Source organism: Notolepis coatsorum, assembly GCF_963971535.1.
Source record: "Notolepis coatsorum genome assembly, chromosome: 3".
Lineage (NCBI taxonomy): Eukaryota > Metazoa > Chordata > Actinopteri > Aulopiformes > Paralepididae > Notolepis > Notolepis coatsorum.
This window is the reverse complement of record NC_140167.1, coordinates 73,554,921-73,567,967: the sequence shown is the minus strand read 5'-3', so window position 1 is coordinate 73,567,967 and position 13,047 is coordinate 73,554,921. Positions and strand designations below refer to the sequence as shown.

The 13,047-nt window shown below is 46.3% G+C and overlaps 1 protein-coding gene across 1 annotated transcript in view; it reads right to left on the bottom strand.

Annotated features, from left to right (window-relative positions):
• Window positions 1-13,047, bottom strand: part of LOC311225856 (desmocollin 2-like protein) — a gene marked incomplete at its 5' end in the record, with an annotated part of 135,122 nt that overhangs the window by 51,612 nt on the left and 70,463 nt on the right. Inside the window, one exon of the mRNA XM_084311248.1 lies at window positions 10,782-11,032. Within this exon, the coding sequence (XP_084167374.1) occupies window positions 10,782-11,032 (251 nt within the window). The remainder of the gene's footprint in view (window positions 1-10,781; window positions 11,033-13,047) is intronic.

Here is a 13,047-nt window from a genome sequence, read left to right as displayed (position 1 = left end):
TCTTTCATCCCTAATATGTCGCAAATACGCCTGAGAGGAAATTTCTTGTCGTAAATCCGTTCGGGAATGAGACCCATTATTACTTCCCCACCCAGATGTTTGCTGCTCAGTCCTGGAATCAAACCCACAACCCTCTGGTCACAAGGCTGCCTCTCTAACTGGTTGTTCTAACTCCAGAAGGAAACATCACTGCCTGGTATGGAAACAGCACGGCACAGGACAAGAAGGCCCTACAGAGAGTGGTGCGCTCAGCCGAGCGTACCACGGGTATTGCACTACCACCCCTGCAGGTTCTATACAACAAGAGGTGCAAATCCAGAGCCTGCAGAATAATGAAAGACCCACACCACCCCAACAACAGCCTGTTCATGCTGCTGAGGTCAGGCAGACGCCTGCGAACACCAGCTGCTAGGACAGAGAGACTTCGGCTCAGCTTCTTCCCCCAGGCCATCAGAGCCCTGAACACTGAACTCTCCACACACAAGCACACATGAGCACACACACAACACAGTACACGCTCACACACTAGCAGCCACTTTAACATGAGCAAGCACACACTCATGCTGCACTTATGGCCACTAAGGAAAGGTCACTTTAAAAATAGTATAGTATAACCGGAGATTGTATAAATGAGCATGTACAGAAAGACACTACCAAAGGACCTAGTATGTCCTCCATGCTCTGTAAATAACTTATGTACATATACCGATATGCCCTAACATGTTACTTGTTTATTGCACAATGTTACTTATTTATTGCATAATGTTGATTCTATTATATGTTATTTGCACATCGTTGCGGGCAAGACCACCCGCATTTCATTGTATACTTGTATGCCGTGACAAATAAATCTCTTGACTTGACTTGACAGGTCATCAACTACCTTTGTTCAAGAGACAGAATGTTTTCTTGTTCAATATCTAAGCTACACATGTTGTCTTGTTCACTATCTAAGCTACACATCTTGTCAAAACAGAGCTGCCAACTCTCGAGCATGAGACTCTTCACTTCACACCTCCTGTTTCTCCTTCTGTCAAATCCCCCCAAAACAAAGCCACCTACCTCTGTGAATAGATGTAAATGAGTGCCAAAAGAATTATGTTCACAGTGAGAGAAGCTAATTCCTGCCTTCTAATAAGTCAAGCAGCCATGCGTATCGCACACATTTTACCCTGCGGCTGGAGACAAGAACAGCAGATCTCGGTGAAATTCTGGCATGGATCAAACGTGTCACTCAAATCATCAAGAAATCTTGGCATGAATCCATTTCTCATTGGAATAGTTCCTAGTTGTATCAACTGTAATTGTACTACTGGCCTACAGTAGGCCAATACAGTTCAAATTATTATTCTATTATCTTTCCTGCCTGTACCTTTACCGAAACCCTGTGCTGCTATGGCACCTGCATGTCCACGAGGGGATCAATAAAGGAACACTTGACTTGAATTACCCTGCATTGACTGTCTTGAAATGGCAACTACTACAATACATGATCCTATAATAATACTAATAATAATACTAATAATAATAACAATAATAAATAAAGACATAAAAAATAAATGTGTGAGTCAACTGACCAAATGAAACACATGAACAAAATGCTTTGTGTGTGTGTGTGTGTGTGTGTGTGTGTGTGTGTGTGTGTGTGTGTGTGTGTGTGTGTGTGTGTGTGTGTGTGTGTGTGTGTGTGTGTGTGTGTGTGTGTGTGTGAATGTCACTCACTGACTCGTTCATTAGCTGCTTCCTTACAGTGATGGTCTATGCTGTTGTTAGACTTGTGGTCTTTTAATTTATTTATTTTTTAATCTTTTTGAGGAACATTGGTCAGACCCTACAAGGACAAAGGGCTATTTTAGCATTAGGGTTAGGGTTAGGCATGTAGTTGGGGTTAGGGTTAAGGTTTGGCATGTATTTATGGTTAGGGTTAGGAATAGGGATGTCCCAATCAAATTTCTTTGCTCTCGATCCGATCCCGATCATGTGATTTTGAGTATCTGCCAATAATGTTGACGTTATCCAGGTGAACAGTTAACGTTAGGTTAGGTTAGCCCTCATTGCGGTCACAGAGGCACTTCACTTAGCAAAAGCGAAAGGCCTCTCCTCTGTCCGGATTCTCCTAGATCTATCTGCAGCCTTCGACACAGTCAACCACCAGATCCTCCTCGCGGCCCTCGCAGGAATGGGAGTGGCTGGCTCTGCGCTGACATGGTTGTCATCATACCTCAATGACCGCTCCTACCAAGTGTCATGGAGAGGGACCCTGTCGGCCACCCGCCCCCTGCGGACGGGTGTCCCCCAGGGCTCGGTTTTAGGACCCCTTCTCTTCTCCCTCTACACTAAATCACTGGGTAACATTATCACGTCTCATGGCTTCTCCTACCACTGTTATGCCGACGATACTCAACTCTTCCTCTCCTTCCCTCGATCAGATATCCACGTCTCTGAGCGGATCTCGGCCTGTCTGTCCGACATCTCCGCCTGGATGACGACCAACCACCTCAAACTGAACCTAAGCAAAACAGAATTGCTCCACCTGCCGGCCAAATCCTCCCCCCTGACCGACCTTTCCATCACAGTCGAGAATGCAGTCCCCGACCGCCAAGAACCTTGGTGTTGTCCTCGACGACCAGTTGAACTTCTCTGCTCACATCGCAGCGACAACCAGAACCTGCCGATTCCTCCTGAGCAACGTCAGAAGGATCCGCCCCTTCCTGACAAAAGAAGCCACCCAACTCCTCGTCCAATCAACAGTCATCTCCCGCCTCGACTACTGCAACGCACTGCTCGCTGGCCTCCCGGCCACTGCCACTAAGCCTCTTCAACTCATTCAGAACGCAGCGGCCCGCCTGATCTCAAACCTACCGAAGTCGGCCCATGTCACCCCACTCCTTAGGGACCTGCACTGGCTCCCCATTGCTGCACGAATCCGCTTCAAGGCCCTCGACCTAGCATACCGTGCGGCAAAGGGAACTGCTCCCGCCTACCTCCGGTCAATGGTCTCTAACTACACACCCTCAAGACCCCTACGCTCTGCATCTTCTGGCCGCCTCAGACCTACTCCTATCCAAGCTCCGGGAGGGTCATCAAAGAGAAGTCGCCTATTCTCAGTCCTTGCCCCACAATGGTGGAATGAACTACCCACCCCAGTTAGGACAGCCGAAACACGTCCAATCTTTCGCCGTCGACTAAAGACGCACTTCTTCAACCATTATCTGAAAAAAAAAAAAAAAAAAAAAAAAATCTAACCCTAACTAACCATACTGTCATGCACTTGTCCTAATAAACTAACCTACACTGTAGTACTCAACACTTTGATGAACATTGTTACTCAGCTGATAGAGTTGTGCCCTTCCTGATGGCTTGTCGTACAGAACTTGTAAGTCGCTTTGGATAAAAGCGTCAGCTAAATGACTAAATGTAAATGTAAATGTAAATGACTATAACCAAGTTCTGTTAGTAGTGATGACGCTCGGCGTCACTCATGCACTGTCCTCGCACGTGCACGCGCACTGAATAAAAAGACCACAATGTACCTTTATATCCCAATATTTGTCTGACCACACCCCTATCAGCTTACCCATATAAGCCGGGGTGGGGCCACCCACTCGCCTCCTTCCCAAGCTTTCACCACAAGGCGAGATCAAGGGCTGCAGCGGCGTCGGACGCAGAGCGTCACCACTACTAACAGAACTTTCTGTATCGTAGTGGCTCTCGCTCGGCGTCACTCATGCACAAGGGAGGCCGAGCGAGAGCCATCGGCCGACAAATACACCCCGCTGAAGGCCCCCCACAACCATCAGATCAGGGAAGACCGAGCCCCCCCGACCCCCCCTAATGGAGGGCACCCCCCCTATTGGAGGTCCCCGGGAGGGCGACGGACCCGACCGTGTGAAGAGGCACTCAAGCAACTCAACGCACAGGGTGAGCAGACCGTGGCCTGACCCCACGACTACACACACGCACAACCTGCATGCCACCCGGGAACGAACGGAGGGAACAACCTCGTTACTGCCCCCAGAATCACGGGGTCAAGGGCAAACCCAACCCCGTGGCAAGGCCGTAGCAGCGGAGCGCGAAGGAAGACCCAGACCCACTGAAGGGACTGGAACCCCTGGAAAACGGGGGCCCGGAGAGGTCAATGACGCCAGGCATCAAGACCCCACCAGGCGGTCACTTAGTGACACCGCCCCCCACATCGCCAGCGTATTCGGACAAGGCCCCTCCAAGAGCGGGCCCTTTCCCCCCAATAGCACACCGCCTGGCACACTGACCCTGCAGAACAGGCAGTCAGCATGGCCGTAAGCACACAAAAAGGTTAACCAACGGAAACAGGCAGCACACCGGGGAAAACCAGGCAACAGGCTGTAACCTGAGCCTGGAGCACTGCGGACGAGACAGGTGCCAAAGGAGTCAGCTGAGAACAGCCCCCCCGGCGGAAGGGGCGTATGCTGGCGTTGTTGCATGACCAAGCCTCTATTCAAAAAAAAAAAAACACCCAGAGGGTTTGAGGCAGAGAAGGCTGACATGATTGGCAGACGTCATGAACGTGCAGGGGCACCCTCAACCGGGTAACCCGGGAGTTGACACTGCTCCAACACACCAGGGAATCAACCACCTTGTCGTTACCCAATGCGGTGGTTGTTCCTATAACCCCTCAAGAAAAAACTCCAAAACACACCTGCGGGTACACACTGGCTATACCGCAGTACAAGTGTTTCAGTTTTCAAAAAAGGGTTATCCCAGGCCTACGGGTCGACGAAACATAACTTCGGACCGGGCCCGGCGATACGGGAAGCACAGGGTCACCAGAGGAGGTCAAAGACCACCCCTACAGGCCCCTCTTCGCCATGCGTGAGAGAGGAGCGAAAAGAATGGAGAACCAGCCCCAAGCACACCGTACTTGGTATTCCCAGGCGGTCTCCCAACCAAGTACTAACCAGGACCAACCTGCGTAGCGGCCGAGATCTGACGAGATCGAGCGTGTACAGGTTGGCATGGACGTAAGCCATTACGACAGTGCAGAGTACAAAATGTACCCAACCAGGGTCTCCATAGCGCTTAACCCTGTGACACCCGGACCGACCTGGCATTTTTCCCCCTGAACAGCAGATCTGCATCCCCGGCGGACAACGGGTTTAACTGATCCGGAACAGCGTGACCAGAACCAGTCCCGTGCCCTAACCACGCCGACATGCCTACTCCAGGAGAAGGGGCAGATATGCGTGTTGATCTTAAACATGAAAAGAAGGCGCCACCCAGACGTTCGGTGCGAACCGCGCCCGGTGGCCCACCCCCAGGGCGTGAGACCCCTCTACATATGTTCAGATCCATTCCGTCATCATCCCCCAGATATGAACGAGAATCCGTCGACAACCAACACAGGTCGTCGGAAGAGGAAAAACCTCCATCCCAGTTGCTTTATAAAAACGCTGTTTTAACCTCAAGCAACCAAGGCGTGCCAGTCATTCGCCTGATCTTCAACAGAACACCCCGAGCTAGCACTATGCGTGCGTCAGGACACAACCACATCAATGAACAGGCTATTTAGACCCGTCATTGAATCCCCAAGGCGCCCAGGGGAACGACAAGAGGGGTGTGATGCTTCCTAACTCCAACTCTTTTTAATAGAAAAGAAGGAAGCACCAACAGCATGTATCCCAGTCTACACAGCCGGGGGTAATTTTTTTTTTACATTTTTACATTCCACCACCCTCCCATAGAGAGGAGACGGAAATCCCCAGAGAGACTTCCCACGCGAGCTGTACAGATTGAAAAGAATATATTGCACCTTGAGCCATGTAAAAGTTTGGTTTTAGGGCTCTCCGGGGAGGAGGCACTGAACCCATACACACTCAATAATCGAATTGAATCGAATACACACACAATAGAGTAGGACTCCTTCTTGAGGTTCCACTCACCTTGACAATCTGAGGAGGAGGCTCTGTACTCTGAGGAGGCTCCCTCACACGGAAGGAGAGTCATAACTCACAGAAGGCCCGAATAGGAGCTTCGTGAGGAGGAGCCCTGACCACCCCCCGAAACAGATCCATCATATGGACCCTGAACAGCACACGGAAGCCCTACCAACAGAGACGCGCACAGTGACGTACTCTATGGCGGGGGAATTTCTGCGGTGCACACGCCCAATATTCCAGGGCGAGGGACCAGGAAACTCCCCCCCCCCCCCCTCTTACCCTGTAACGTGCCGAACAGCAACGTGACAGGAACCTTGAAGGACAGGAGGTTTTAACCCCTGCCCATCAAAGAAGGGGAGAAAAGGATTACCAGTTCACCCCTTTACGACCACACACCCATGATACGATGTAATGACAAAAAAGAGTATGACGCAGTCATAGTCAGCTCCATGAAGCGTCTAACAGCTTCACACAGCGCATGTGCTAACCTGCCATCTGATTTTTACTAAGGAAAAAACACAGAATAGAGAGGGCCCTCTCAAGAGCCCCGGTACCAGACTTACACATGTGCTTCTGTGGCCAACCCAACCCATTTGTAGGTCGCACGACACACACAACCCTTTATCACCTACAAAAAATGGCAAAAACACTCTACAGAGGAACGCCGTTTTTCATAATGAGAGAATACATAATTCTCGATTAGTATCGGCCACAGGCCTTGCTAAGCACACACGAAAAAGTGACCAAACAATCTTTTCTTTAGGAAAATATAGTTTCTCAAGCGGTTAGCACAATCCCAACAACTAAGCTAAGGGTTACATCGTATCCCTACCACACAGTGACACAATATAGTGTAACAACATGTCTGAGAGGAGGGTGAAGAAGTCCCCAGGGAACCGGGGGGAAAAACACCCCTCCTACTTTACCCTTAATATGGCCAGTTAAACAGGTAAACCTGTTAATATGTGAACACACTGTTCATTGTCATTACAGGCTGAGAAAAGAATCATTCTTTACTCATATGTCACTAAGCATAGCTTTATAGGTTAGTTTAACCCCCTTAGTTGTGAGTACACGGTACATGAACACACAATGTGTCTCAACACAACAAACCAGATAATTTTCACATCTGTAACAAATAACCCGATTTGCATGGAGACCAGTGACAAGACAATTCACACATAACTCGCGTCGTATCCTAAATGTAGTGCAGCAACACTCGTTTTGGAAAACATCGTTATTTACAAAACATTTAGAAGGGAAAGCAAGAAGAAGTGTTCAAGGTCTGGTCAAGACCCTTCCTACCGTGAGCGCAGATCAAGCGAAACTGCAGTCTCTAACAAGGCACCGTAGTAAACACAGCCGTCCTGTGTTGTCGACCTGGGCAGCGTCGCCGCTCCATCCCGCCGCTACGGTCCCCCTTGTTGACTCAGTCCTCGCCGGCTGGCCCCAGGGTAGGTTCGACTAACATCCTCTGTCAAAGATGACGTCGTAGTCAGAGTGTTTAAGCATGTTATAGTCTCAGAACGTTCAACAGTGTAGCATTAAGCTAACGGCCGCACTCGGCCGATAGCAGCAAGCTAACGTTACCTAGCCTAGTGACACAACAGGCTCCTGGTAAACACAGCGAGCTAGCGCCGCAGCTAACAGCTGACTGGCTAACACAGTAGGCCACAACTAGCACGCAAGCTAAGCAGCTATCACCTGAACTCGTACACAACGATATAACAAGTCACACTCAGACAGGCCGCCGTTCTGAAACCCTCCTCACCTTTTAAGAGAGAAGAGAAACTAGATGTTAACACAGTTTTACAACGGTGATTTTACCATCCGGCGGAGCTGGTACAAGTCCCATCTGGACTGTAGCCGACTTGAACATGGATTTTCCGATAACGATCATCCATGCTCACATTTCCTCGTTTAGGGTATACTCTCATTTGTATATGAAAGACGGGGCCTTATACGGTGACAGAGAAGTACCCACGCGTCCAGAGATCCTGGGATCACCAGTTACTGGTCGTGTGGCCCACTAGTTGCTATAATGGGCTTCAAACCAGGATCCTCCGCCGTCGCCTAAAGGCTGAACAAAGGACCCTAATCTGGGGCCGGTTTTCGTAAACATTGTCAGCTAGCCCCCATAGCACTAACAGACAAGTGGAGCTCGCAAGCAAAACATTACTCACCAACCTGGAACCCACCGCTTCTCACAACAGCGGCGCGTCCTACAGTCCAGCTGTGTCGCTGGAAGGTTTTACCGCAACCAGCCACAGCAAGGAGGGCTGCAGTTGGGAGGCATGTAGCGGCGTGAACTCCCAATACGAAACCCGACGGAGGTGTAGAATGATCATCATCTTCCAGACACTCCAGTACGAAGACAATATCGCCGTATTTTCTCGAATATAGTGAGAGAGAAAATAAAGATATGATGTCAATGTATCTCTTGTTTTCCAACTCTTCTCCTACTAACAACACGTCAAGTGGGGATCTCTCCAAAGCACTCCTTGTGGTGAAAGCGAGAAAGGAGGCGAGTGGGTGGCCCCACCCCGGCTTATATGGGTAAGCTGATAGGGGTGTGGTCAGACAGATATTGGGATATAAAGGTACATTGTGGTCTTTTTATTCAGTGCACGTGCATGTGCGAGGACAGTGCATGAGTGACGCCGAGCGAGAGCCACTACGATACAGAACTTCATTCAAGCGAGGCATTGCAACCGGAGTAATCTAAAAACTCCGCCTCCAACCTGCTGCTTCATGAGAGCAATGGCGCCATCGTCTGTAAAAATCAGGTGACTGCAAGTTCTGCAACTAGTGGATATCCCTCATCCTTGACATAAATCATTTGATGTATAATTAAATCAAAGGAAATGCGTTTGTTTTGGCAAAATTCTGTGCTCTGTGTGACAATAAATAAATGAATGATGATATGCTATTTAAAACCAAAACTAAGGCCTCAGTATGAGTTTAAGACGTGAACATGGTCATGTTTGTTGAATTAAAGAAAAAAGTTAAAAAATTTAATAAAATAAAAATCCAGATTTTTTTTTGTTTTTTTGATCCCGATCTTCTGAAAATCACGTGATCGGCCCCCGATCCCGATCACGTGATCGGATCGGGACATCCCTAGTTAGGAATGTAGTTATGGTTATGGTTAGGGTTTGGCATGTAGTTATGGTTAAGGTTTAGCAAGTAGTTATGGTTAGGGTTAGACATGTAGTTATGGTTAAGTTTCGGCTTAGGGTTAGGCATGTAGTTAAGGTTAGGGTTAGGCATGTAGTTAGGGTTAAGTTTCGGCTTAGCGCAGGGGTCTGCAACCTGCGGCTCCAGAGCCGCATGTGGCTCTTAGCCACTCTGCTATGGCTCCCTGTTACGTAAAAAAATAAATATATATATATATATTTTTTTAATTATATATGTAAATGTTTAGTTATTTTTTTCATCTCTTATTTTGGAGATCGAGGTCATACTGTGTGAAAAAATATTTCGTCAACTAAAATATTTCGTCAACTAAAAGAATTCATCAACTAAAATATACGTCACACCCCGCGCCTCTCCCTGCCGTCTGCAGGTGGCTAATCTTAACTTTCAGACCCCCCAGTAAGCTAACCATAGATAAATCCCAAAAAAGAAAAGTCTGAGGAAAATAGAGGGTTTAATTCAGCGTGGACAGATTAATTTGCTTTCACGACTAACGATGACTAACCTGTATGCCTGATATGTGGTGAGAAATATGCGAACAACAAAAAATTTACTTTTATTTTATAAATTTTCCACAAATAAGGGAAGGACTCAAATAGAGCTGTATAGTTCTGTGTTTTATTTCAAAGTAGGTCTACAGATGCCAGTGTTGTTTCTCCTCTTCTGTGTTTTATTTCAAAGTAGGTCTACACATGGTAGTCTTTTTTCAAAGTGGACTACTTTTTATTTGATACATTTTCCACAAATAAGGGAAATACTCAAATATAGCTGCATAGTTCGGGGTTTTATTTCAAAGTAGGTCTACAGATGCCAGTGTTGTTTCTCCTCTTCTGTGTTTTATTTCCAAGTAGGTCTACACATGGTAGTCTTTTTTCAAAGTGGACTACTTTTTATTTTATAAATGTTCCACAAATAAGGGAAGGACTCAAATATATCTGCATAGTTCAGGGTTTTATTTCAAAGTCGGTCTACAGATGCCAGTGTTTTGTCTCCTCTTCTGTGTTTTATTTAAAAGTAGATCTACACATGCCAGTCTTGTTTCTCCTCTTCATAAGAGTTTGAGGTTTTCCTTTGTTATAACAGGTAAAAACAGCAATAAAATGTAAAAAAAAACTTGTTGTTGTTTTATAATTCCATTAATGCAATAAACTGTGTGCTATAAGTATAAAGTATAATAAATAGCAAGTTACTTTGGGTATGCAATCGTCAGGCGTTTTATGCTAAATGTGGGGTATGCTTGGGGATAACTATATATAAAACGTTATACACTGTGTTATCTTCATTTTAAGGGTAAATTAGTTTTGCGGCTCCAGATGAATTTTATTTTGTGGGAGGGGGGGAAAATGGCTCTTTTGATAGTAAAGGTTGCTGACCCCTGGCTTAGGGTTAGGCATGTAGTTATGGTTAGGGTTAGTGTTAGGCATGTAGTTATGGTTAGGGTTAGTGTTAGGCATGTAGTTATGGTTAGAGTTAGTGTTAGGCATGTAGTTATGGTTAGAGTTAGTGTTAGGCATGTAGTTTTGGTTAGGGTTAGGGTTTGGCATGTAGTTCTGGTTAAGATTAGGGTTTGGCATGTAGTTATGGTTAAGGTTAGCATGTAGTTATGGTTAGGGTTAGGGTATGGCATGTAGTTATGGTTAAGGTTAGGGTTAGTGGGTAAGGGGTTCATACCTCATGCCCTCGCTGCTCTTGGTTTCGGGGTCCAGTGCCACGTAGGTGCCCAGCCGGGTGCCGTTGGGCGTGTTCTCTTTGACTCTGATGACCATGTTGCCCGGGTGGAACTCTGGGCCCTCGTCCACATCTCCCACACTCAGCTCCACGGGGACGGACAGCCACGAGGAGCCAGCCAGGCCTGCCAGGGGAGCCTCGTTCTGGGCAGACACCCTCAGCTTCACCACCTTGCCCTTCTCATAATCCAGAGGCTGTGATAATAATGGGAAGAAAGGGGATGGGGGTAGAGAAAGAGGACAAGAGGAGGAGAGGAGAAGAGGAGGTGGTGATTAAGAGGTGTCAGGTCATCACTAGGGACTGATTACTTGGTGGAAATGGTACAGACCATTTAAAGCGTGAAACAATGGTACAGACCATTTCCACTGTGTAGGAATCGAATGGTATATTTTTCCTGAGGTATTAGTCTGAACGCATGTGTTGCTATGGAAACATAACATGTAACTTGTAACATAAAATTTATGATCAACTTTTCTATTTTCAGTTTTGAAACAAACTGTGTTTACTGTAGAGAAGCCATTATATAAGAGCAGGATACTGGATCCAGGGTGTTTCACGCTTTAAATTACCTTCATGGTGGTTTGATCTGTAGATAGAAGTCACAGGGGATTGATTGCACAGCTTTTTCTGACCCTATGCTGGCACAAATAGCTCTGAAACACAGTTTGCTATTCACAAAGGAAGCGCAACGGGTGAAATGAGGTGGTAACTGCGTTGCCCCTCAGCATTGCGTCTCGATGCATTGGTGGTATTTGCGGGGATTTAAATGAGGTAATATGGCCGGAACATCTGCCCCTTTCTATGCAAATGAGCCTCATCCAAAAACACTCCCAATTCACAAAGGTCGGCGCTAATTGCACCGTGGAGTTATGTCTTTACGTATTTACATCTTGAGAGATTTGGTGGTAACTATGCGCATTTATAAAGGCGTGTCATTGCCAGCGTATCGGGTGATCATGGCAGCAGTAATTCATGCCAGATCATGCAGTGATCATGGCAGAAGGCATCGTAATGCCAGGCGTGCTTGTGAAAGAATATTTCTAAGGAGAATATAACTTTCTGATTTAAGCGAGACCGAAATCATCCGAAGACACGGGTTGCCAGCTCAAGCAATTCTTGATATACTCTATGAAATCAAGGATGATATTGAGCCAGCCATCCAGAGATCCCATGCAATCTTATTTATTATTTAAATACTGTTATGTAAGATGAATACAAAAAAGAAAAAGAAAGAAATTCAACCTGCTTTATTGTAATATACAACGTGATAAAACTGACTCGATCTGCTTTGCGCTGCATAGGGGCTCGCAGCTCGATAACCATTTATAGGCAGTTTGTGTTTTAATAAAATCATGTTATTCAGCAGTAGGCTATTATGAGAAAACAAAATTCGTTAGATTGGACATTTTGATTGAGAACTGAGAAATTCGACATTACTGATAAATTAAGTTACCGTACTTTTCGGACTATAAGCCGCGGCTTTTTTCCCCATTTTTCGACCCTGCGGCTTATACAACGGTGCGGCTTATATGTGGGCAAAACCCGAAAATCGAAATATTGCTTTTTTTACTGCATTGAAATGTTATTTATCTGTTCCCTTATTTGCTTAATACAACTTGTAAATGAGTTAATTCTTGTTATTTGTCCGACAATATTGTGTCCCAATGGGAGTCATTCTCTGTAGAGGTGGGAGTCATTCTCTGTAGAGGTGGGAACTTAAAGCTCAATATAAGAACGGCCATGCACCACCACCCACAGAATCGAGAAAGAGCAATCAATCTGTCAATCCTTTCCGTGTCCGGGCCGGGTGAGGTTTCCCGTGTTGAGTCAAATTAAGCCGCAGGCTCCACTCCTTACATATGGTAATTAAACATTAAAACACATGCGGCTTATAGTCCAGTGCGGCTTATATATGTACACATCATTCAATTTAGCTGCTGCGGCTTATAGTCAGGTGCGGCTTATAGTGCGAAAAGTACGGTATTTCAGAACACTGCCTATTGAATAACATGACATATGAGTGCATGAAAAAAGCAATGAGTGCTTTAGAGGTTTACCTAACTAAACAATTATTCAAATACTTGCATGAATAGAACAATAATAGACATTTGATTATGTATGTCATCATGCAGCATAAGCACAAAACGAAAATAAGTTTGTCTCCAGAGTTGAGTGGGTTGCTGTCATCATGGGGTCAGGAGGGTGATAT